We start from the raw sequence: 26,514 nt of genomic DNA on the forward strand, positions 1-26,514 counted from the left end.
TGATCAGCTATAAAGTTGCCAGGAATAGGACATTCTATAATATATTAGGACAACTTACAAAACTTGGTAACTGCAATGTAATTATGCTTCACAATTTTTGTGTATTAACTGTTCTTTTATTTTGGGGTAAAAAATTTAAATTAGCTGAGGAGAGTACAGTAACACATCATAGAAAAGCTATTCAGTGTTTCCAGAACCACCCTGGTCTCCCCCACCCCAAGTAACTGTCGAGATTTCAAACAACTACAGACAGTAGTTTAGAAACAGCCAGTTTCAGCATTTATTTTTTTCATATAAACTGAGAGAATTATACTGTATCATTATATTGTGGAGGGTTACTGTATTGTGGAAATGCTTGTGGTAACTGTTTCTTTGCAGTACACCATTCATCTAACACCGAGAGAACATTTTACATTGCAATCTCTCCAATGGAGATAGATAAATAAGCTAAGAGATTCTGCAATGAGAATTGTCAAGTTGTTAAGGAAGGATCAGTGCACTGCATTGTCAGAAAGGAAATACAGAGGAGGATGATAAAATGGGAGATATTGCTGTGTATGACAAGCACAAACCTATCAAAACACTGTTGGTTTGCTTATTTATTAATACGTATTTATAAAGAACCAATATAACATAGCTCTGTACAACGGAACATTACATATAGAAAAACCAGATACATTACATACAAATACTATTTGATGGGCCTTGCCCATTTAAGCTTACAATTTAACTATAGTTCTATGCTGTGTCTTACTACTGGCAAGTTTTAAGACATTTCCTGTGCTGCTGCTATGACACATCATTCTTAATACAGATTTTCATATAGCCAAATCTCTCACTCATATCAAGAAAGATTCACATATTAGGCTGATGCCACACGTGGCATTTTTACGCTGCGTTTTTTCTCAGCCTAAAAACGCCGCACAAGCCACACAGCCCCTGACTATGGCGTTTTTCAGCCTAGTACAGGTGACGTAGCAAATCCCGTTTCCATGGTGCTAATAGTGCAAAATAGTAAAAAGCGCTGTGTATTTCAGCTAGGTCTGGTAGCTGCCTTTGTGTATACATACATTGCAAATACTGGCGTAATTCAGCCAATGCTTGAAAAATCCGTGCTAAGGCGTTTTCTAGCGTATTTCCACATTGTGTGGTTTGCTTCGAGTCTTTTCAAGTTATTTCTATGGATGATGATATCAAGCGTTTTTCAGCCGCTGAGAGAATTAGAAAATACGCAGCGTAAAAACGCCACATGTGGCATCAGCCTAAGAGCAGAGAGTTTTCTCTCAAGCTTATGTGCAGTTGTTAAAGCATAAAGTTAAGATAGAATATTAAACTTATTAGACTTTACCTTTCTGAAAGTTGTTAGAACACTTACAGACATTTTTAAAGAAAACAAGTAAAAAGCATCAACATTGCCCAATTCATAAACAGACTTATTATGTAAATTCACATTAGCAAAATCACTATATTTTTACATAGCCCTCCAGGTACCAAGTTGTTGTCTAGAATCAACGCTATTTTTTACAGAAAGGAGAGGTCCTGATGCCACTAAGCATTTACAGGATCATTACAATGGCTGGTTGTGCCAGGTATGTACTAATATAAATATAACAAATTCCGTGGAGAAACATTTCAACACAGCATAAAAATTATGAAGTTAAACTAAAATTAAGTTTCTTTAATTAACTTTTTAAAAACAGGTTTTCAAAATATGTGTTTCCCCAAGACAGTATTTTTGAAATATTATAACTGTCATAGAGATTTGCAAGCCAAATATTTGTTTTCCAATCAGTTATTGTTTTAGAATTATGGCTGCACTAATAAAGGAGGGCTTGAGCAGTGCCATTATTGATTAATAGAGTCAAAAAGACTAAAATGTTTAGTCACCTGAACATTATGATTGGCTAAACATCTGTGACTATTTTGTATTGCTAAGGAAATCTGAGCTTTAGTTTTGATGGGTGTGAAATTGGCTGCTGACCACCATGAAGCAATCAATTTCCCATTAATCAAAGCCCAGCTGCTAAGCTAGGACCTATCATCTGTCTTTCTCAAGTCTAGTCGCTTGCTAAAGTCTTGAAATGAGTTGTTAACCCACACTTAATGGCTTTCACCAGCAAACTGACAGCCCATTGCTCATAAATTATTTCTTGGCCCCACAATGTTGCTCATGTTCCAAAACAAAAACTAAGCAATACTTAATGTTCTATAAACCATGTCACAGTTGATTTTAAAGGTACACTATACTTCTTAACAATGTACCAGTAACACCATCTCACACATTAGTTATAATAGTTTTTATATAATATCAATTGTCTATAGCATATATATACATTTCTTCCCAAGAGAACTCAATGAATGATTAATTCCATAAAACAGAATGTAGCACCAGCAGATGCAATGGGTGTAGGTTGCCAACAATATCTAATTAGACCTCAGATCAATACACATTTTGATTCACTGTCTACTCTTTTAACAGAAGCCTGCATTATTTTAAGATAATATTAATACCCCTATGAGAAATATCATAACAATTCAACAGCTACAACCACAGAACATCTGGTACTTGCTGGTTTGCCAGGAACTACTGTACTTCTAGGTGTCTACGCTCAATGTACTTTTAATCCATTTAGTTCAGACATAAATTACACAAAGAACAGGGGCACCTAGTGGCAAATAAGCAGGAACTAACAAAACTATTACTCTTTTAAAATAAATAAAAATGTCAAATATATCAAGAGTAATGACAGGGAGAAATCTGTCCTATATTTGAAATATACTGGATATAGCCCCAGTGAGTGGTCATGACAGTGATATGCATGTCGCAGCCAGGATTTCTGTAATTATCTTAGCCCACAAGTTGTTCTTGTTACTAATGATCAGAGGAAGGTTTGGAAGTGTGTGTCCTGTTGAGAAAAAGACAAGAGGTCCCCTGCACTCAGCCATTCTCAATAGGCTAAGTACATTGACATTTTCTTGCATTTAGCTACTTTGAAATGCCCTCCCCTTTAAACAAAGATTGTTGGTCCTTATATTGCAATATATTCAAGCTGGCCAACTACCTCAAAGTCAACCCTGGTCTTAGCATATTGATAATGGCATAGAACCACTTGCCTTTTTCTGTAAAAATGTTGTAGTGACACTCTAATTGCATCCCCACCTAAAGTTTAAAAATTTAGTGGTGAGAACTTTCCCTTTTTTTGCTATGTCTTGAGAAATGTTCTAGTAAGGACTGAAACAATGGCTAAATAATAGATGTATTGTTTTTGTAATCAAACAAAAAATGCTCCAGTGACTTTTATTTGGTAGCACCAGGACAAGCATTTCAATATAGAGTGCACTGTAGCTGATATATATATATATACAATTAACTCTAAAACAAAAGATGATTAAAGAACACTGTGCAGAACAGCCTACAGCAATATGTTTGTGGTATGAAGCATAGTACACTAATAGTTTGAACAGGTGTACAAAACTTCTAATAAATAAAAATAAAAATGCAAAAAAAAAAAGTTTATGCAGCACAGGACACAAGAAGAAGGTCCCTGCCTTAGAGTTTAGAATCTACGTGGTATGTTTTCTTATTGCAGTGTTGTATGCCAGGTTAGTTTGCTTACTTTGGGTTATTTGTACCTTTTCCGCATTGTCTTGTCCTCTAAACAGGATTTACCATTCTTCAGTGTACACTAATTAAAGGGGACCTCTCACCCAGACATGAAAAGCTGTATAATAAAAGTCCTTTTAAACTTGAAACCCAAATTCCTCTTTTTATTAACACATCATACCCATTATAAAGGTATTGAAAAATCCCAGCTGTCATCCATATATTGCCTGCCCCACCTCTATGCCTTAGGTATAGAGGTGCAGACAATTACTTTCATTTTCCATTCAGCACTCACTTTCCCCCTCCCTCCTAACCATTTAATTGTGTAGCCAGTGCATTGGTATGGGCATCAGGTCCCTGATTTAAGCACGTAAATAAGATTTGGGGGAGATACAAAGCCTGCCTTAATAATAGTGCCCACACAATTAAGTAACTTAAGTTTATTTTGATTGACAAACACAACAGAAAGTAATTTGGTTTGATTTCTTAGGGTGACAGGTGCCCTTTAAGATATTTCCAATAAGTACAAAAGTATCTATTTTCTTTGATATATATGTTTGATTTTGCAAATTGTGTCCTCTATGTTTTATTATTTTTCTTCTATACCTAGAAATGCTTTCTACACAAGAGTCTTGATTTTGTTTCTGGCCACCTGCTCTGATCAATGTGAAAACTCTAAAGAGAAATTCCAATTTAAACTCCTTTAACTATTAACCTGAGACCACCATCACATTTCAATAAACAGCATTTAACTAACCAGAGGAATGTCATGTCCGTTAGAGGCGCAGTCAGGCATACAAAGGTGTACACAGTCTAATCTGTTTTACTGCAGGTCCAACATTAATTTCCCTGTTATTAATAGCTGGAAAAGCACTCAGCCAGCCAAGGAGGGGTAATTATTTCAGATGTGGATGTGTCGCACTTCACAGCTCTTAGGTTGCTGAATTGGAACAAGAAACACCTCTAAAAATATCAATTATTTACTAAATTGAAAAAGTGCGCATATTTATTAAAGCCTGGGCATTTTTTAAGCCTCTATTTTCTACCCTGGTCCCTTTTGGTTTTCACACCAATTTTGTTCAGATACTCATTGACCTTAATTAACCTCTCTGGCGTCTTTCATTAAGAACGTTACAGAAAAAGTTCCTCCCATGAAATAGAATTTATTTAAGAAAATCACAACCTGGCTTCCCACAACGTTCTATGGTGTCAGACGGAGTCATTAATGATCGTGACAAAGTAAACATTAGATGCAATTGTCATGCTATCCCCTTTAGGATTTAATATTTACACAGTGATGACATACTCACATATATTATTATTATTATATATTTTATGTATGCCAGTCAGTTTTACAATGTACCCTTCCAAACACAATCCCATGCAGCCCCCCCTATGGGCCATCATAATTCCCTGTAGGCTCAATAAATGTCTTAAGTTCAGCTGGCCCTTGCTAGCCACTGCACAATTAATACTGCAGCAGATTTTCAGTCTAGCACTGAGTTATGGGTAAGCACATATAGTAGTCATTCAGGCAAGACGCTCAATGCGGTGTGCTAAAGGGATTGGCACCCTCCCAAACAGTCCCAAGCGAGAGAAAGAAATGGCACTCAGAGCAGTTACAAACAGGGCGAACCCTTGCAAATTTTATTGCGGAAGTGCAACATTTCAGGGCAGAAATCCCCCCCATGCTTGACAAAGGGGTTTTTCTGCCCCGAAACATTGCACTTACACAATAAAATTTGCAAGGGTTCGCCCTGCTTGTAACTGCTCTAAGCACATATAGTTACATAATGACATTGGGTTGAAAATGTACAAACATGCTAGAAGTACAAATCTCTAATGAGCAATTTTGCACCTCTTTAGCACTCCAACACTTCAAACTAAACACTGTAAATACAACATTATGAACAGTTTAGTCAAACAGAGGCCTGGTCTGAATCAAACACAAGACTTCACTACATCTGGAGTGAAAACAACAGCAGGCAATGTTAATTCTGATAAGGGTGCACACCATCATGGAATGGAATGGTGTTTACTTCCATTTTAATGGAAATAAGTCTTTTCAAAGTTAAAATGTGTTTAAAATACTTAAAGGAACAGTAACACAAAAAAATTAAAGAGATTTAAAGTAAAAGAAATATAATGTACTGTTGCCCTGCACTGGTAAAAGTTGTGTGTTTGCTACAGTAACTCTACTATAGTTTATATGAATAAGTTGCTGTGTAGCCCTGGGGGCAGCCATTCAAGCTGGAAAAAGGGAGAAAAGGCACAGGTTACATAGCAGATAACGGATAAGCTCTGTAGAATACAATAGTGTTTTATCTGTTATCTCCTAAGTGCCTGTGCCTTTTCTCCTTTGAATGGCTGCCCCATGGCTACATAGCTGCATTCTTTATATAAACCATAGTAGTGTTTCTGAGGCAAACATCCCAGTTGTACCAGTGCAGGGCAGCAGTACATTATATTGGAATTTCTTTTATACACTTGAATTTTTTGGTGTTACTGTTCCTTTAAAGGGAAACTATACCCCTAAACATTGCAGGTCTCTATAAAAATATATCATATAAAAGAGCCCATATGAGAGGAGCCCATATGTAAAACACCGCTTCATCTAAACAGACCATTTTCATAAATATTGGCCAGTCTTAAATGCCTCTTACGGAGCCACTCCTTGGTTATCCTGGCTGTGTGGTTCGGGTCATTGTCATGTTGGAAGACCCAGCCACGACCCATCTTCAATGCTCTGACTGAGGGAAGGAGGTTGTTGCTCAAAATCTCACATACATTCATCCTCTTACTACAGTGCAGTCGCCCTGTCCCCTTCGCAGAAAAGCACCCCCAAAGCTTGATGTTACCACCCCATGCTTCACAGTAGGGATGGTGTTCTTGGGATGCAACTCATCTTTATTTTTCCTCCAAACATGGCGAGTGAACTTTAGACCAAAAAGTTCTACTTTGGCCTCATCTGACCACATGACTTTCTCCCACGCCTCCTCTGGATCATCCAGATGGTCATTGGCAAACTTCAGATGGGCCTGGACATGTGATGACTTGAGCAGGGGAACCTTCCGTGCAATGCATGATTTGAAACCATGACCATGGCGTAGTGTTCTACCGACAGTGACCTTTGAAACTGTGGTCCCAGTTCTCTTCATGTCATTGACCAGCTCCTTCCTTGTAGTTCTGGGCTGATTCCTCACCTTTCTTATCATCAGTAATACCCCATGAGGTGAGATCTTGCATGGAGCCCCAGTCCTAGGGAAACTGACAGGACAGTCGTCTTTAGCCTCTTCCATTTTCTAACAATTGCTCCAACAGTTGATCTATTTTCACCAAGCTGCTTGGCAATAGCCCCGTAGCCCTTTCCAGCCTTGTGTAGGTCCACAATTTTGTCTCTGGTGTCTTTTGATAGCTCTTTGGTCTTGCCCATGGTAGTAGTTGGAGTCTGACTGACTGTGGGGTGGACAGGTGTCTTTAAAGAGCTGAGACAGGTGCTACTAATGTAAATTAATGAGTGGAGTAGAGGTGGACTTTTTAAAGGCTTAAAGGCAGAGTAACAAGTCTTTGAGAGCCAGAATTCTTGCTGATTGCCAGGTGTGCAAATACTTATGTGCAGCAGTGCAACACAAATACATTCTTTAAAAATCATATAATGTGATTTCCTGAATTTTTTTTTTAAATGCTGTCTCTCACAGTGGGAATGCACCTACAGTGTGAATTTCAGACCCCTCCATGATTTCTAAGTCGGAGAACTAAATCGCAGGCTAAATCGCCAACTGTGTATCATACCTGGGTGCAAGGCAGGGGATCAAAATAAACTGAAGAATCTTGATAAAGGTCTTTGATGTAAGCCAAAATGTCAGTCACTCCTATAGTTTCCCTGGTTCAATAAACTATTCTGTGATCTTCATAAGTCCAGTGAGAGTGGTTCCTGCGTTGGGGAATATCTACTGGATAAATTTGAGGACTGCAACCGGGCATTCTGAATACATGGTGTCGTAAATGCTAGCTAGCATTTTGTTTAATAGATAGATAGATAGATAGATAGATATATGCCAATTTGGCATAGGTCACTCACTTATTATTCATTCATTAGTATTAATTCTGAATGTAAAGTTTTCCTTTAAATAATGTATTCATTGAAACACTGATCTTATTGCATATTCATTTTTATGAACGCTACGTGAGAAACTCAGAATAAGTGGTGTTGGTGAGGCAAGAAAATCCCTGAAATATTACAATTAATTTTTATAAGTGCAATTAAACTGCATTTAGTAAAAATGCAACACAATCATTTATAGCTTATAGGATAAAATAGAGTGTGTTGAGCTGCAACAATGACATTATTGTAAGTGTGTGAAATACAGAACAGCAAAGGAAGCAGGCACTCTGCAATGAAAAGAAACCGGATGTGAGGTCAACACATTTACAGCTTTCATAATCTTTATACTGTTTTCAATAGGAATGTTTTTATTCATTTTTCTTCTCAAAAGGTGTGTGTGCCTTCTATATGTGTGTTTTCTTGCTTCACATTAATATAAACAGGCTCTCTAAAAGAAATATAAATGCACTTATGTAGCTAAGCTCAATTTACCTTTAAAAGCTTAGGCAGTTGTATAAGAGACTGAAGTGGTAAATATGACCAAGGTGCTAACAGAAAACAGAAGAAAATCAGTAGATGAGATAAAGCAGTTTATGATCATAAGAGTGAAACAAATACCCAGGATACCCCAGAAACAGCACTGATCGGAGTAGCTTGTCAAGCATAAAATAAGAATATTTAAGATGGCAGGAATTTTAAGGAACTTTCTAGTACAGGTATGGGACATATAATCCAGAATGCATGGGACCTGATTTTCTCCAGATAAAGGATTGTTCCAAAATTTGGATCTCCATACAAGTCTGCTAAAAAAAAATTAAATATTTAATAAACCCAATAGGATTATTTTGCCTTCAATAAGGATTAATTATATCTTAGTTGGGATCAAGTACAATTTAATGTTTTATAATTACAGAGAAAAAGGAAATCATTTTAAAAAATTAGAATTATTTGCTTATAATGAAGTCTATGGGAGATGGCATTTCCGTAATTCGGAACTTTCTGGATAACGTGTTCCCGGATAACGGATCCCATACCTGTGCACATTACAATTGTTTAGTGGTTCAAGAGCTATTTGCTAATTGCAATTAAAAGCAAAATACTATCCTTTCTATTTTGTGCACTATTGATTATGACTCTTGAAACAATGTAGCAGTAGTCGGCTCATTAAAGACTAGGAAGAATCAGAACTAAAAACAGAATGGGATAAACAAATACTGCTGTCAATTGAAGCATTAAACCTACAAATAACACAGAAAGCAGTGATGAATGGATCATTTTCTGTTTGGACTAGTGTCCATTGCCTTTTACATTTTGTTCATAAATAACCTTGAGGTTAGCATTGTAAGTATGATCACAATATTTTCTGAAATTAAATTGTGAAAAACTAGTTTCTGTGCAGGCTGCTGCCACAGATAGATTTTTACTAAATTGGAGAACTGGGCAGAAAACTTGGGGGTTCAGAACTTATAAATGCAAGGCTATGCACTTGGGCCAAAATTATATAATGCAAATTATACACTAAAGGAATTGTGTTGGGGCCCCTTCAAGAATTAAGGTTTTTTATGGATAACAGATTTGCAACTTTAGGCAATGTTAGTCAGTGGCTACTAAAACTAATAAGGTGCTGTCTCGCATAAAAAAGTGCATTGAGAAAGAGGGATGAAAACACAATTTTGCCTCTTTATACAGTAGTTCCCCGGTAAGACTTCACTGTGACATAAACGACCTGGAGAAAGGGTAGAGATTTGCAACCATACTGGTAAGATGAGGGAAGCTATGAAAGTATGAAGAAACACTATCACTAAGTTGGGGTTATACCTCTGGAAAGAAGGTGAGCAAAAAGTATAGAAATAGAATGAAACACCTTTACTGCTTAGTTATACTACAAGAGGGATACATACAAGGGAGTATTTTACTGATACTGTCACATTCCTGACATATAAATAGTGCAGCCCCTAGCTTTACACCCCCACATGCCTCTAAGTATTTACAGAAATGGACCACAGTACACATACACCATGTAACAATATGTAATATTAGAGTGAGGAGTTAAAAACAAAGGTTTATTAAAACTCATATATAGACTACATATGGATATATATCTTTTGAATAAATTAATTTGTCTGAAGCACAGTTTGCTGCTGTTAGTGCTGCTGTAAGTGAATTATACATGTACGTTTGTAGCAATAGAGGTGCATTTGTGAATGCATCTATTTTTTCATAGATGTATCCTTTATATATATATATTATCTAAACGCTGCAATTCTCATTTTCTCCCTATGTAGCCCCTCTAATAAATACCCCCTTTGCATGTCAACTCTGCTAATGCAACTGAAAAGCACAGATCCTAGGATGCTTATCAACTGGGTGATTTATGAGCTCCTCCGCTTTGAAACATCTCACAAATCTGTGACTGTTCCCTGTCTACCTCGCACCACCCATATAGAGTCCGGTCCAGATCACAGATCCTTTCTGTTCTGTGCCTTGCCAACATCATAAATGCTGCCATTAAAATATTTGTTTTAATTCTGACCTCAGAGTCACAGCTAATAAACAAGAAAGGCAACAGGAACATTGAAAAACAAACTAGATGCAGCTGTTGGAGTGGACGTTTCACAACTGTGTTTAAAGCATCTTTTAAAGCAGCATTTTACTGCCCTCCCTATCTCATAAAAAACAAACACTGCCCTATCAAGTAATACTGCGCATATCCATTTTTTCCTAACATACAGAAGATTAAAACCTCTAAATAAACAACTCTGAAAGCCATCAGAAACACTTTACAATAATCCAAGAAATAGCATATTTATTCTTATATTCTGCTATTAATCCTAGAAAGAACTGTATTCCAAGCATTTCAAACACAATCTATGCCCCAAAGAGTTTACAAAAAGTTCTGATGCCCAAGGGGCGATAGTCACATAGAGATAGCACAGGGATAGAAACAGGTCTTACCAAGTCCAACCAAGAGAACAGCCTATCGCTGGGCCTCTCTTAACCATACCAACAATAATATGCTTATATAAAAATCTATAGTTTCTCTTTCATGCAATTCTTTGTGGAGACCATGTGATAACACTCGAATCCCATTTTCTGATCATATCTAAGATTTATGTTGTTCATATCTAAGATAAGTCTGGGAACATGCTCTACTATCACACGTTAAGTTTAGATAGACAAGATGTATAAATGGGAGAAAGAATAATTACAAGATAATGCATTTACAACAATGATAATCCACTATTTATAATGGAAGTAGTTTCTTTCAAACAACAAAGGCAGGCACCATATTGAACAAGAACATAGCTTCCATGAAAACCTATGTGCCACAAAGTTACCATAATGTGCCTTTCATGCCACTTAAACTGGCCATACATGCACCAATATACAAAACTATGTTTCATATGATTTTTGGACCGTGTGTGCTCTAAATTATTGCCCCGATAACTTTGATATCATGGCAATCAGTCATTTAGTCGATTGGACAGATTAGAAAATTTTAGTTGGATAGCGATAAAATCAGCAGATGAATTGTGTACCTACAATGCATTTCCAGGATGTAATTTTTTGTATGATTGGTGTCAACTGTTTTATGGTCAAACCAGCTTCCGATTTGTTATTTTTAGTGTTTTATCCTACTGTTTTAAGCTGAATGTTAGTTTTCGATCGTTGGATTTAAATGGAAGATTGATATTCGAGCTTTGGTCAGAAGAAGACTAAAATCTGAAAATGTATGCCAAACTTTAAATGTAGGACGCAGTACAGTCTCTAAAGGTTTTATTCATCCAGCTGATAGAATATCTACAGTAGACCTAAATCAAGTGGACTTTCCGAGTAATCTTGAAAGTGTTTCACTACGCATCCCAGCATCTTCTTTATTTCAACTAAATGACTCCCCGTCATTTAAGCCCTTAGGCTAATGGCACAAGTTTTTGGCCTGAATAGAGAGGCGGTTAAAATGTCCCTAGGGGTGAAGACACATGGACCTACTTAGTAGCAGCTATTTGTAAAGGCTACTAAACGCCAGAAATACCCTGCCAAAGACAACACTGAGAATTGCCTAACGCACGTAGAGACAATTAGCAGTAAATGGTCAGCACTGTCTATTTTTGTAGCTGCTACAACTAGCTCTTCACCCTAACTGACTGTCACTGCTTAGCATATTCTATAGGAAACATTATACCTAAAGCAGACATAGCAGTAGAAAGCAGTCTTTTACTCAGAATCTCTCAATTGAGAATTTCTAAGAAGAGGTTTTTGCCTGTCAGTGCCAATTGTGCTTTAAGCCATGTGTTTCCCATAGATGTCCCATAGATAAGGGACACTTATTGCCATACAATGACAAAGAACACTCCACTGAGGACACCACAGTACATATTCTGAAAAGAGAATACAACTGGTTTAAAAGAAGTGTTAAAAGGGGGCGCAAAACTGAATGAGAGGGGTGTGCTACACCATTTATCAGGATCATACAATGTAATTCTAGCATCTTTACCTGGAAAGCATAACCTCCAGTTGTGTAATTCAAACAAATATTAAAGGTAAAGTTAAACAACTGGCAAGTGCCAATATATCGGACACCCCTCAAATTAGCCAAATCATTAAAGGAGAAGGAAATGCAAAGTCACTTGGGGGTGCCAAAATGTTAGGCACCCCCAAGTGACTTAAATCACTTACCTTGTACCCCGGGCTGGTGCCCCTGTTAGGAGAGAACAGCACCAGCCCGGGGTAGCTGCAGCGCTTCCTCCTTCCATCTTCTGTCGCGCGCGCATGCGCAGTAGAGTGAAAAGCAGAACTTTAACAGAGAAGTCGGCTTTTCACTCTACTGCGCATGCGCTTGTCCTTAGTCCTTCCAAAAGTGAAAGCGGAAGATCTGCGCTACAGGTACCCCGGGATGATGCTGTTTTCTCCTAACAGGGGCACCAGCCCGGGGTACAAGGTTAGCGATTAAAGTCACTTGGGGGTGCCTAACATTTTGGTACCCCCAAGTGACTTAGCCTTTCTTTGTCCTTTAAGTTAGCACCCCAGGCTGGAGTGCCTCTTCTATAAAAATTGCAACTACCCCCTGTACTTTCTTAAAAAGAATAAGTTTTTTGCTTTTGATTTATCAAGTATCTCCTGTGCCCAGCTGGGCAGGTGCATACTCAGTACTATATGGCATATGGGTAACTGAAGACAGATGCAGCACTCTTTAAAGGGGAAGGAAAGGCTAAGTCACTTGGGGGTGCTAAAATGTTGAGCACCCCCAAGTGACTTGAATCGCTTACCTCGTACCCCGGGCTGGTGCCCCTATTAGGAGAAAACCGCACCAGCCCGGGGCACCTGGGGCGATTCGCTTCCTCCTTCCGCCTTCCTTTCCCCTAGACTCCGAGTCCAGCGCATGCGCAGTGGAGTGAAAAAGCCGACTTCTCTGTTAAAGTTTGGCTTTTCACTCTACTGCGCATGCGCGCGCAGCGAGAGAGGAAGGAGGAAGCGATCGCTGCTACCCCGGGCTGGTGCTGTTTTCTCCATACAGGGGCACGAGCCCGGGGTAGAAGGTAAGCGATCTAAGTCACTTGGGGGTGCCTAACATTTTGGCACCCCCAAGTGACTTAGCCTTTCCTTCTTCTTTAAGAAAGTACCCGGGGAAATGCAATTTTTATGGAAGTAGTGGACTGGGAACAAGAGTTTGTAATTTGGCTCACTGGGGGTGACCAAAATATTGGCACCTATCAGTGCTTTAATCATTCCTTCTCCTTTTCAATGTGTCATGGTGACTGAATTATGACAATTGTGCTACCATTAGGCTCATGGTATATGTAGGGGCCTATTCATTAAAGTATGATTGAGTCCAAATGAAAAAAAATTGTGTTTTTTCTAACGTTTTAGATCTTTTCATCAATTTCTGCGTTCGGATATGAAAATTTCAGAACTTTCGGATCGTATCACAATATGTTCGTATGACCACGATGCGATCCAAAATTTTCTAATTTAATACAACTCGTAGTTTTTAAAGTCCGAAATTTGGACTTTGATAAATCTGCCCCTTAGTGTTTGCTCTAACAGTGTATTTTTGCTGTGGATAAAATCCCTTTCATCGCCCATGCATCTTGAAATTTACTTGCCTTACGAACATTTAATCTATGGCAGGCTGCATAAAGCATGAAAGGCATTTCTCCATTGGAGGAACAGACTAGTAGAGCAAATATTATGTGTGCCATGAGCCTTAACAGTTTTAAATGCCAGGGGAATTCCCTAACCTTAGATGAAGAAGGTGTTTGGATAAGGGGTGAAAATTATTCAAAACAACCCAGCAAGTTAAGATTTAGAATTACAACTACTACATAATTAATGAGATACCTCATGATGTCTCTGGTGTCAGAAGATACTGTATATTTTACTGAGTCTGTTCTTCCCCGTGATGGAGTCAGTCCCAATGTCTGTATTCAACTCCATCCAAATGATATATAATTATACTCTAATCTTCACACCTGATAACTTCCAAGTGGCACATCCCCACCCCACAAACCCTTTTGTATTTTAAGAGATCATGCACCTTCAGCTCTCATCAGAATGCTTGGAGATGAGCAACTGTAAGACCTTAGGATGGACATTCCTCATGTATATCTACATAACATAATATATCCTTCGGTGGTTATGTAATTAAAGGCATTAACTTTGCCCAGGAGTAGTAACCCATAGTAACCAATCAGCAGGTACAAATTACAGGTCACCTGTTTAAAAGCAAACATCTTACTGGTGGCTATGGGTTACTGCTCCTAGGCAAACTTAGTGCCTTTTATTACAGTGGTGTGAAAAACTATTTCTTATTCTTTTGCATGCTTGTCACACTTAAATGTTTCTGCTCATCAAAAACCGTTAACTATTAGTCAAAGATAACATAATTGAACACAAAATGCAGTTTTTAAATGAAGGTTTACGTTATTAAGGGAGAAAAAAAACTCCAAATCTACATGGCCCTGTGTGAAAAAGTGATTGCCCCCCTTGTTAAAAAATAACTTAACTGTGGTTTATCAATTTCAATTTTCAATTTCAATATCAATTTCTGTAGTCACCCCCAGGCCTGATTACTGCCACACCTGTTTCAATCAAGAAATCACTTAAATAGGAGCTACCTGACACAGAGAAGTAGACCAAAAGCACCTCAAAAGCTAGACATCATGCCAAGATCCAAAGAAATTCAGGAACAAATGAGAACAAAAGTAATTGAGATCTATCAGTCTGGTAAAGGTTATAAAGCCATTTCTAAAGCTTTGGGACTCCAGCGAACCACAGTGAGAGCCGTTATCCACAAATGGCAAAAACATGGAACAGTGGTGAACCTTCCCAGGAGTGGCCGGCCGACCAAAATTACCCCAAGAGCGCAGAGACAACTCATCCGAGAGGCCACAAAAGACCCCAGGACAACATCTAAAGAAATGCAGGCCTCACTTGCCTCAATTAAGATCAGTGTTCACGACTCCACCATAAGAAAGAGACTGGGCAAAAACGGCCTGCATGGCAGATTTCCAAGGCGCAACCACTTTTAAGCAAAAAGAACATTAAGGCTCGTCTCAATTTTGCTAAAAAACATCTCAATGATTGCCAAGACTTTTGGGAAAATACCTTGTGGACCGACGAGACAAAAGTTGAACTTTTTGGAAGGTGCGTGTCCTGTTACATCTGGCGTAAAAGTAACACAGCATTTCAGAAAAAGAACATCATACCAACAGTAAAATATGGTGGTGGTAGTGTGATGGTCTGGGGTTGTTTTGCTGCTTCAGGACCTGGAAGGCTTGCTGTGATAGATGGAACCATGAATTCTACTGTCTACCAAAAAATCCTGAAGGAGAATGTCCGGCCATCTGTTCGTCAACTCAAGCTGAAGCGATCTTGGGTGCTGCAGCAGGACAATGACCCACAACACACCAGCAAATCCACCTCTGAATGGCTGAAGAAAAACAAAATGAAGACTTTGGAGTGGCCTAGTCAAAGTCCTGACCTGAATCCTATTGAGATGTTGTGGCATGACCTTAAAAAGGCGGTTCATGCTAGAAAACCCTCAAATAAAGCTGAATTCTGCAAAGATGAGTGGGCCAAAATTCCTCCAGAGCGCTGTAAAAGACTCGTTGCAAGTTATCGCAAACGCTTGATTGCAGTTATTGCTGCTAAGGGTGGCCCAACCAGTTATTAGGTTCAGGGGGCAATTACTTTTTCACACAGGGCCATGTAGGTTTGGATTTTTTTTCTCCCTAAATAATAAAAACCCTCATTTAAAAACTGCATTTTGTGTTTACTTGTGTTATCTTTGACTAATAGTTAAATGTGTTTGATGATCAGAAACATTTTGTGTGACAAGCATGCAAAAGAATAAGAAATCAGGAAGGGGGCAAATAGTTTTTCACACCACTGTATATATAGGGACCTTTGCTTTTTGTATATTCTTCTCCACAAAAGTAACCCTCTGATGCTGGGGGGCAGCAGGTTAAACTAGTTAAACCAGCCTGGCTGTTTATATACTACAAATTTATGCATTCAGAGCCAGCCAAATGCAACTGCATGGCTAAACATGGAAACACCTCTTATATAGTAAGGTACCTTGAAACAGATCATAAAAAATCAAGCACAGACAACTATAACCTATTATCAACTATTTAGACACCTAAATTATTTACTACATCCTAGTTCCATGGCCTACAAAAATCAATAGAAACTAAATGAGAATCATTTTACATTTACAGCTAGCAATATATATAGTCAAAAGAAAAATGCAATCAGTTTGGTTTGGGGCCATTTAAGCCCAAATAGACCACACTGAACAGCTGTGCAGATGAACTGGCTCACATAGGGGCTCTGCACAATTAATTAGGTTTGATTTTAGGTTTAAAGAAAATAACTAAATACAAGTACTTTACCAAAATATAACAAATATGGTAATATTACCATTCTCACACACACATATTTATTTACACACACACACACATACACATACACATGTATTAATGTCTATAACCCTATATACACATTAAGTTTATTTTCTATTAGCATTTTGCTAATTTATCATTAGTATTTTACCATTACATTTATTACATTTCAGCCAATAAGAATTCTTAAAATTAACCAATCCGAGCTTAGAAATGGACATTATAAGAGGGAGAAGAGTTTCTGGAAGGCTGGCTTGACTGTTGATCAGCTAAAACATAATTTATGTACAAATGTTATCTACAGTTTGTAATTAAAGGTCCAAAAAGCACTCTCTCAAGTTTGGCAAGTGCATAGGTCACATATGTGCCACATTACACATATCTTGTATCAGACCACTGCAGAGTTTAAAATGCTTTTATATATAATATATTATGTGAGCAATATAAAAATAGCATTTCATTTTGTGCTTCAAGACTTTTTTTAAAAAAAAAAAACCCTCATACCTACTTGCACTAAAAAACTATAAAAGGTTAAAACTCAGTGGAATAAAGGATAATTGAATAATGCTTCACAGCAAACTGTATTGCATGTATTAGGACATGTAGAATCATCACTGTTTATAGATGCAATATTGTGCACAGTAAGTTCATTAGATGTTTATCTATCATTGTTAAAGAGTCTTTCCTGAGTATCTGTAATGGAAAGACATTCCTTGTCTGTACCTTGCCTAAGTATTTCACCCACCCGTGATCATAAAACCTTTTGAGAAAATCCTTAAAAGCCACTATATCAGAGCGAACATTATTACCACAAAGGATAGCCCTCATTAGAGTAATGCACTAATTTACAGGCTTGGGAAGTCCATAAAAACAGCAGAGACCAACATTACTAGGTTGTAACCTACGATTTCTTTATAGAGGCCAGCTGAATGAGGCCTCCTACAATCTGTGCCATTTAAAAGATGGTCATCTACTTATGCAAACTGTGCTTTTAAATTCTGTAAGTACTGTAAGTACTGTAAATACAGCAAGAACTAACTTTGTTTGAACAATGTTTCTAAATGCAAATACAATTCTAGCAAATTGTCATAAAACCCAAAAGCTTTATTGAACGTATAAAGGTCAATCTTAATACTCCATTTTACTAATATTACAAAATCATTATTTTTTTACTGACAAATCTTTATTTCGGTTATAGTTTATCTAAAGGGAAGTACCTAGAGGCCTAGCAAGATATGAAACTTTCTAACAAACAAATTCACAGTTTCTTTACCAAGTGTCCATAAAGTGCATCACGGTAGTTCACAGAACTGGAAGTAATTACATAGTTCAGACGTAACCAAATGGTTCAACTTGTTTTTAAGCAAATTTAGGGTACAGAAATGTCTTCTCTGTGGTTCCCACATCTAAACAAAAGTAGTGCAGACACACACAAAAGCATAGACAGTGCTTGGTACAGGCACACATATCAAACCCAAATACCACTCAGAATCTTCTCAGAATTGTGCATATTTTCAACAGAAATGCTAGTAAATCCAATTGATGATGAACATATATATATATATATATATATATATATACTCAGTACAATTAATGAATAAATGAATGTGCTCACTCACCTAATCACACTATTCAGTCAGCTTCCAAATTGTCAGGGCATATATTGGACAAAATTTGGCTACCAGTGTGTGTAGGTAAACTGGCCAATGATAAGAATATGTATTTCCTCAAACACTGAACGGAGAAGAAATTCACTGAGCCAGGTTACACAGGTAGCCCAACACTAAGGGGCAGACCAGTCGTACTTTGATGAATGTGCCCCTTAGAGAACCAGAGGTTTTCACAGCCATAAAAGTATATCCAGGATCCACAACAGCAACTGTTTGGGGCATCCATCAACAATGAAAATTTGTCCCTCTAGTATTAGCTGTTTTTGCTTCACACTAAAGACAAAAATTCAAATAAACTCATTTCCACAAATGTCTGACATTTGCTAATAAGTCTGAACTGAAAAAATACGTGCAGAAAAAAAAGTTGCAGAAAAGTCGGGAAACTGTGACTTTTTCAAATTGTCGCACTGAAACTTTTTCAAATTGTCGCACAAAAAACAGTGTCAAAAATGCAAAAACCTCAAGTTTCGAAGCAAAGAAGGATCCTCCAGGGACAAGACATCTGCCATTGACTTCTACGTGATATCGATAAGTTTTAGATGGCGAATTGTCTTATTGGGATTTTTAGCCGTTTTGTCACATATTAAATCTTGAAAAAGTTCTGACTTTTTTTTGTGGCTTTTAGCACAAAAAAATCCAAATTCGGAAAAAAAGTAAATGGCTCCCTTTTTGTAACACTGTACACACCAACAAATAAATAAGGTCGTTAACCACAATGAAAAACCTTGAGGTTTTGCAAAAGTCTAATCTTATTTTGTTACACCTCAAATGTTTCTTAATTAATGTTATTGTTCATTCATTGAAAGCAGTAGTTAGCTTTTAACCCTCCAGTCACATCAGCGACCACAATAAAGTAACCACAAAGCTTCACTTCAGCAACATGCAATGACTAATGAACATAACACTTCTGCTTGCATGCAGTCAATTAACAGGTTGATGCTCACCTCACTTTTCTCCAACTGAACTAAGGAATGATAACTGCGCCCATGCACATTATGTACATATTGAATGCTATTGTGGATGCATGTTTTCATGAATCAGTTGCAAATAGTGCCTAGCATTTTCAGAGTGAGGACTTCTGGTGCACAATGTGGAATCCCTAGAATTATTGCCACATCCAGGGTGGCTGATGTTCCAGGGTTCCTCACTTGAGCACAATTCATCAGATGAGGTGTCTCTCAGCACAGCGATACAGAAGTACAAGGAGCGTGTTTGGATGCAAGTACCTAATAATAATTAGCATCAAATACATGCATAAATTTGCATCCACTTTAGCACATACATGGTCATAAATGAAGCTTTGAGTTGGTAGCTTATTTAACCATATCCGGTGCCAAAACAAGGTGTATCCAACAAATATTAGGAAGCTGTGCAACCAAATGACTATGTAAAACTGGAAGTCAGACTACCTCCTAGTATTTTCTAATGGGAGCATGCAAAGGTATGATTACCTAATAGATCCTGCAGATGATTAAACAGAAAAAAATAATCTTTGGCAAGAATATAACATTTTATCTAGGCTACATCATCTAATATCTTTCTTTAATCCACAATAAGTTCAAATACATTGACATTTTCAGGGTTCATTTAGTTGCAGGATTCTGGAAAAATTCACCATGTTTATAAGTAGGGTGTGCTTTCTCTCCAAAGATAGGATTGTCTATCTACATGTAACATTCAGCTTGTATAGGAGCGGACCTTTTCCTGATATGCCCACCATGCGGTGGGAGATATTGGATTGATCCAATAATTCAGTCTAAGGGCCAAATGATCAGATCATGTTGACGGGCCCTATAATATTTTTCCCTTAATTTAACATACATTCAGTTTACAAATAATGCAGTTTTACTGTGGTAATAGTGTATCTTACGAAGTAGAACCCTTACCCTTATAGTTGATATGACATAAGGATAACATTTGCAGGAACAATAAATATTTAAAAACACAGTCACATAGCTTTCTGGTAACGAGGGTAATCATTGACAGCAGTAGAACATAACATTGTATTTTTTAGGCTGGCAAAGCCCTTAACCGACACTACTTACCACTGGGGTTGAAAGCCATACAGCATATTGGCTTCTCATGGGCAGGAAAATGAGCAACAATGCCTTCTCCATCAGATTCTTCACTGACAAGAACCTAACAAAAAATCACCACAGATAAGGCTCCAGTTACACTCCAGTTAAAATTACTTTAAAACATGGTTATTATGTAATGTATTTCTTATTTGTCCACCTTTATATAAAAAACGAATACAGCATAACTTAAAATATTAGGTGAGTTTTTCGAGGTAATACTTTAACTAGCAGTGTGGTATACCTATATACTGTACACTTTAGACTAAGGGACAGGTATGGGATCTGTTAACCAGAAACATATTATTCAGAAAACAGTGAATTCCGGGAAAGACATCTCCCATAGATTTCATTTTTATCAAATAATGTTATTTTATACAATCACTTCCTCTAATAACAAAACAGTACCTTGTTATTACAAATTAGGCATTAGCATCTCCTTCTGTTAAATAAAAAAGCGCAGATGTATTGTATGTCACCATTTGAGAATAATGCACCAAACACTGCTAATGTATTACTATGCTAATCCATTTTAATGATTTTATAGAATCATGTAATTATTTTGCAAATATGTTGGTGAGAGTAAGATGCTGGCAAAGAAGTAGCAGTTGCCATTAAAATATTATAAAATAACGGTGTCATTTGAGGCATTAATCTGGTGTAAAAAATACACACCTTTTATAAATAAACTTTTTAATGGATGATTTCTGTGCATGTAATGCATGGTTGTCATTTATATCTAAGGACAATAAACAAATTTAAAATATTTGCGGCAAAATGGTAAAAAAAATAACTTTTTAAATATGCCCCAAAGAATCTCTATTTACTTGTTATAAATAAGTATGTAAATTATATTTTAATTGGAAATACATGTATAAACAAAACACCCTGATAAAGACAATTATCGCAGTGTAAAAATAATATAACACTGTGGTATTGTGTGTTATAATGGCTTTTTAATCAGAAATGCCCATGTAACAATGTGGTTCATGTGGTTTGGTGCATGTAAATGGACACAAAATATTTGTCAGAATAAATAGGTAAATTATGCAGGAAGACATACTAAAGACACAAAAAAGTAGTTAAAAGCATCATTATAGCTGTGGGCAATTATGAGGGGACTGCTGTTTTAAGGCCTAATAGCTCCCAAAGCAAACACAACACAACTTTTATGATGACAAAATAAGGTAACATTAGAGTGCTATTAGAAACATAAGTGCTGGGGAATGACTGCTTGTCCTTTAATACCACACAGTATGCTGAGGAAAATATTATGACATCTTAACCCCTTGACTGTGTTTTCTTAATGAAAGCAATAGGAATAGTTACACAAACAAACTGACCTATATACAGAGTTTGGTGCATTGTACAATTTCAAAAGCTATGGTAAGAAATTATAGAGAAGAAAAACGTAACCACCTAAAATATGACATGACTCTCCACTGCAGAGGTACTGTACCCTAGGAATTGGCTTACATACTCATCTCAGATATTTATATTCACACAAACACATACATATAAAGGTAAGGCAAGCTGTTTTTAATATGACCAGAGACATATACACCTTGGTTAAAAACATTATATATGTTTTCCTAGAAAGCGCTTGAAGGAACCAGCGGACTTTTGTTTGTTTGTTATTAATGAACAATATAATTATGGAACCTTGGGCAATTTTCTCCTGAACATTAAAGCAATTCTGTTCTACAGTGAAGAGGGACAACTGCAAAAAGATGATTTAGTAATTAAAAGGAACACACAGTGGATAGAGAAAAGAGTACCATTCAAGTTTTATTACTACACTTTAGTAAAAAATTGATATCATGTCTGACTGATTCATAAACAACAACTCCATGCCCCCAAATCTCCACATCATATATGAATGGTGTTAACCAGAGTACAGCAAAATACAGCCCAGTACACATTACTTATTTCCTGTCTTTTAACAGCTTTGTACATAAAGCCCTTAAACACATATGAAGAACAAAACCCTAGCTTATTTTTTCCCAAACTGTGGGGTGTGCACACCAGGGGGCATAGGAAGATGCATGGGGAGCGTAAAGCATTTAAAGAACAAGACACACTTGTATAAAAGTGTACTCACTTACCAGAGAGTTAGTGAAACCTGCTAACTAATCAGGTACCATCACACTTTCATAAAGGCAAGAATGAATGTTGCGTGGCAGGATAAACTTTTGAAAAATTAATTTTTTTAATTATTTTACATTAAAATGTAATGTCATTGCATGGTTTTGTTTATCCCTTTCTTTTGTCTGGTGATTGACTCTTGAAACAATGTAACAGAAGTTAGTTATTCTTTTGTTCAAGCCAGCATTGACTACATTGTTTAAGGTGCCCAATCATCAGGGAAAAACACTACTATAAATGGCAAATACATTGCAGAATAACTTCAATGCAATATAAAATGTTTAATATATACTGCAAACTTGCTTAGGAATTACAGTTTAGTTCAGTAAATAGGACATTCCCTTTAATTTTGTACTGTGGTTACTTGTTCCCTTTTGATTTTAAGTGTGACTGGAATGGACTGGTTTACATGGTTGGATGGGTCATATAATTTGAAAACTCTATAGCAATTTTCCATTCTCATATTTGGAAACTTTTTCCCCATTACCATTTTATAGCAAGCATTTTTTTCCTGGCTTAATTTAGTCATGTGTCCCTCTTTGCTCACTTAAATGTGGTAAGGTACAGTCAAGTACTGCACTTATCTTCATCTAGAATTCAACTATAAAGATGTTTTTGTGTAAGCAGAACATTCTGCCTTGCACATGTACATTCTGCAGTACAAAATGCAGTACCATGCATTACTTTACTCTGCCTCATCAATTTCCTTTTTATTTAAGAGGGAATATTTGCTTTACTTACAAGTTGTCGTTTCTCTGCCTTTTCTTTTAAAAAGGAAATATAGTTCATTGTATGCTATACCAATGCAGGTGAGATGTTTCTTACCGTAGCAAAGGTTTTGCCCATAGACCTCAAAAACAGTGCCTTCCATGAGTCACAGAAAATGTGTTAATTTGCAATAAAGTTGGTTATGTACACTGGCTAAATAGTTTTAATTATCCATTTATTTCTCTTAAACAGACAACAAAAAATGAGGTTGTATACAAAGTCTTCACAAAAGCAGTTCCACTTTCTTTTAGTTGCCCCAAACAGATCTTCTCCCAATATGCCCACCTAAGGTCAGTGAGGCCCATCAGGGGGCCCCATACACGGGAAGATAAGCTGCTGAATCGTTCTAAAGGACTCTAGAGTTGACCAGTGTCCTCCAACAATTGATAAAATTAGCTGTGTGGCTATTTAAAACTAGAATTTGATAAAATATTTTTTTTTATCTAAAATCTGGATCATAATTGTTCCAGTAAATGAGGATGAACATAGTGGACACATCAGAAGGAAATCTATCTACTGGTAATTTACCGCTGATGTTTTGGGGCTTTAAGCGAATGGAAACTTTTGGAAAGATTTATTTGAGTTCAAAGCCTGTAAAAAAGACAAGGTTGTTTCTTCAGAATGGGTGGGCCAGTAGATAAAATAGCTGGACAATGAAGAATCAAAGCTCACGCCAAAGCAAATCTAAATACATGAAAGCATATTAGAAGTCATAAAGCATAAAAAAGGTTTATGTGTGTAACACTAATTGAAATGAGAACATCTGCATACAGTTATCTCCAAAGCACTTAAGTTAATTAACTGATGTAAATAAATACCAAAACACTTTACTTGCCACGTAATGGCTGACACATCATTAAAAGGAAGTTTAAACAAGCCAGTTAACATATTTGGCTTGACCACAAAATACCTGGGTTAAAACAGAGGGAGTGAAGAGGCGTCAGACATCTAGTTTTGCATGTAATAAAACATGTCCATTTAGCGACGGAAAGAACAGATACAGGACATCTAGTTCTGTATAATTACAATGGGTACACAAAGAGACTGTACAAATTTGTACTTTCTCCTGTTGGTCTAATGCAGATGACAACTAATTAAAACTATTACTTGTAATTACTATATAATGTAATTTATTTTTAAAATAGGAAACACAAAGTAGCTCTTTGCAGCACTTTGTGCAGGGCTTTTGACCAGTGCAGGCAACTGGCAGCGAAGAGCAGTAATACTAGGTTGCACAGTAGTACCCTGTTTTTATTCAAAATTCCTAAATTTAAGACAAGATCTGGGATTTAACTTGCAATGAATATTTATGGCACACTCCCCCAGAGCAGGATCACACTCACGTATATCTGGTGCGTTACCTGCAGCAATCTGGCAAACCTGATCTCTTTGCTTGTGGAAGATATTAGAAAAACTGGGATTTTACAGCACAGTACCTGCATCTAGTTGATTTAGAAACAGAAAAATGCAATAAGCATTTAATACAAATAGCAATGCTGTATTGACATGAGGACATGAGGGGATCTATCTAACTCAATAGCAGATACAATACCATCTGACTAACTACATCTGTCTCTCTCATTCTGGCAGAGTTACATTTGTGTACTTACCTATCTATACACTCACATACATAAACTATATATACAAACATTAATACTAACTGTAGATATTAGTATCACAATAGCCTTGGATACTATGCTTGTTCCAGAACCCATCCAGGCTCCTCTTATAGGCATTAACAGAACCTGCCATTACAACATTACTAAGAAGAGCATTCCCCAACCTCAAAACTCAACAGTCTAACCTCATAGATTAAATCTTCCATGCCTTTTACCAGTTTAGTTGCACGTCTCTGCAACTTGCTGTAGGGGCTACTTTATAGCTTTTGCTTGCCCACCCTGGAGATTAGGCACCAAAGCAAGGCTCTCCATGGGTCCTCCTCTTTTTTCCAAATAGTGGTTCCCAGCAAGCCTTGGGCCTTTCTCCTGCCTCACAGCCATCACTCCCCTGCCTGTAACTAAGCTGAATTATGTCACAGGGAGAGGCATATAATTATTACAGGTATGTATAAAAGACAACTGCAAGGCCACTCTATGGTAATGTTAATATGCCTTGATCAGTGTGATCATTCAGTATGGGTAGGTATAATGTATGGGTACAGCTTGTGTCTATAACATTATGAACAAAAATACATCTGCAAACTACACTGCTTTTCTTTCTCTGCCCATACCCTTAATATCTTACATGACCAATCACTTTGTAGTTGCCAAACCATTTGGTCTGTGTGTGGCCAAACTGGCCATTGATCCAGTCATCACTCTGAACTCCTGACTCATACAGAGGAGCCAACATTGTCACACACAAGTACAGTGGGAGGTTTTTATACATCAGCATCTGTATAGCCACATGTTGACATCTACGGTAAACAGCTAAATATAGACAAACAAAAGGAATGGCTACATATAACAAAATAAAACAAATTTAAATCATATTTAACCCTTTCAGTGGCAGCTGAGTTTCATTTGCTTTCAGTTCCAGTTACATTTTCTAGGGGATCTCTTAGTTTAGCTGGGAAAACGATATACAGTATTATGACGATAAAGTCATCTTGTGCATGATTTAGGGACAGACTGAGCAGCATTCAAATTTGTTTTTTTATAGCTATTTAAGTTTTTTGCTTAAAAAAAAAATCACAAATTGGAATTTAAGTTTTAAATTCTCCATATTTATTAAGTGTAAAAAAAACTTGAAAATAAAACTTTGGCATTTAAAAGATGGCAAGTTCACATAGAAGTCAATGGGAGTCATAACAGCAGCATTCAAGTTATTTTCCAATTCAGGTGTTTGATGCAGGTGATTTCACTGCATTCAAGATCTTTTTTAGTGTTTTTACATTATCATTTTTTTTAAGATTCAAGTCTCTAAATAAATTAGTGTAATCTTTTTTTTTTTTTTCTTTTAATCTGCCACCCTATTTTGTTTGTAATTTCACATCTGTGTGAGGACTCACACGCATAAATGAAAAAAATACATAGGGAAACATCAGGAAATATATCAACATACTGCATGAAACTACCAATTACAAAAAAAGCATATTTTAGATTGCAAGGCCAAAAAAGCCAGTAACTATGGCACTTAGGTCCCTTTATCTAAAGATCATATATTTTACAATCTGTAACACTTAAGGGATTGATTCCACCTAAGTTTAAGGAAATGCTTGTAATTCTCCTGTTTCTTTAAAAAT

The 26,514-nt window shown here is 36.9% G+C and overlaps 1 protein-coding gene across 5 annotated transcripts in view; it reads right to left on the reverse strand.

Annotated features, from left to right (window-relative positions):
* Positions 1-26,514, reverse strand: part of bcas3 (breast carcinoma amplified sequence 3) — a 584,912-nt gene that overhangs the window by 428,087 nt on the left and 130,311 nt on the right. For all 5 annotated transcript variants that reach the window (XM_031896950.1, XM_031896949.1, XM_031896951.1 and 2 more), the window contains exon 14: positions 20,328-20,421. In XM_031896950.1, coding sequence (XP_031752810.1) covers positions 20,328-20,421 — 94 coding nt within the window. The remainder of the gene's footprint in view (positions 1-20,327; positions 20,422-26,514) is intronic.

Source organism: Xenopus tropicalis, chromosome 2, assembly GCF_000004195.4.
Source record: "Xenopus tropicalis strain Nigerian chromosome 2, UCB_Xtro_10.0, whole genome shotgun sequence".
Lineage (NCBI taxonomy): Eukaryota > Metazoa > Chordata > Amphibia > Anura > Pipidae > Xenopus > Xenopus tropicalis.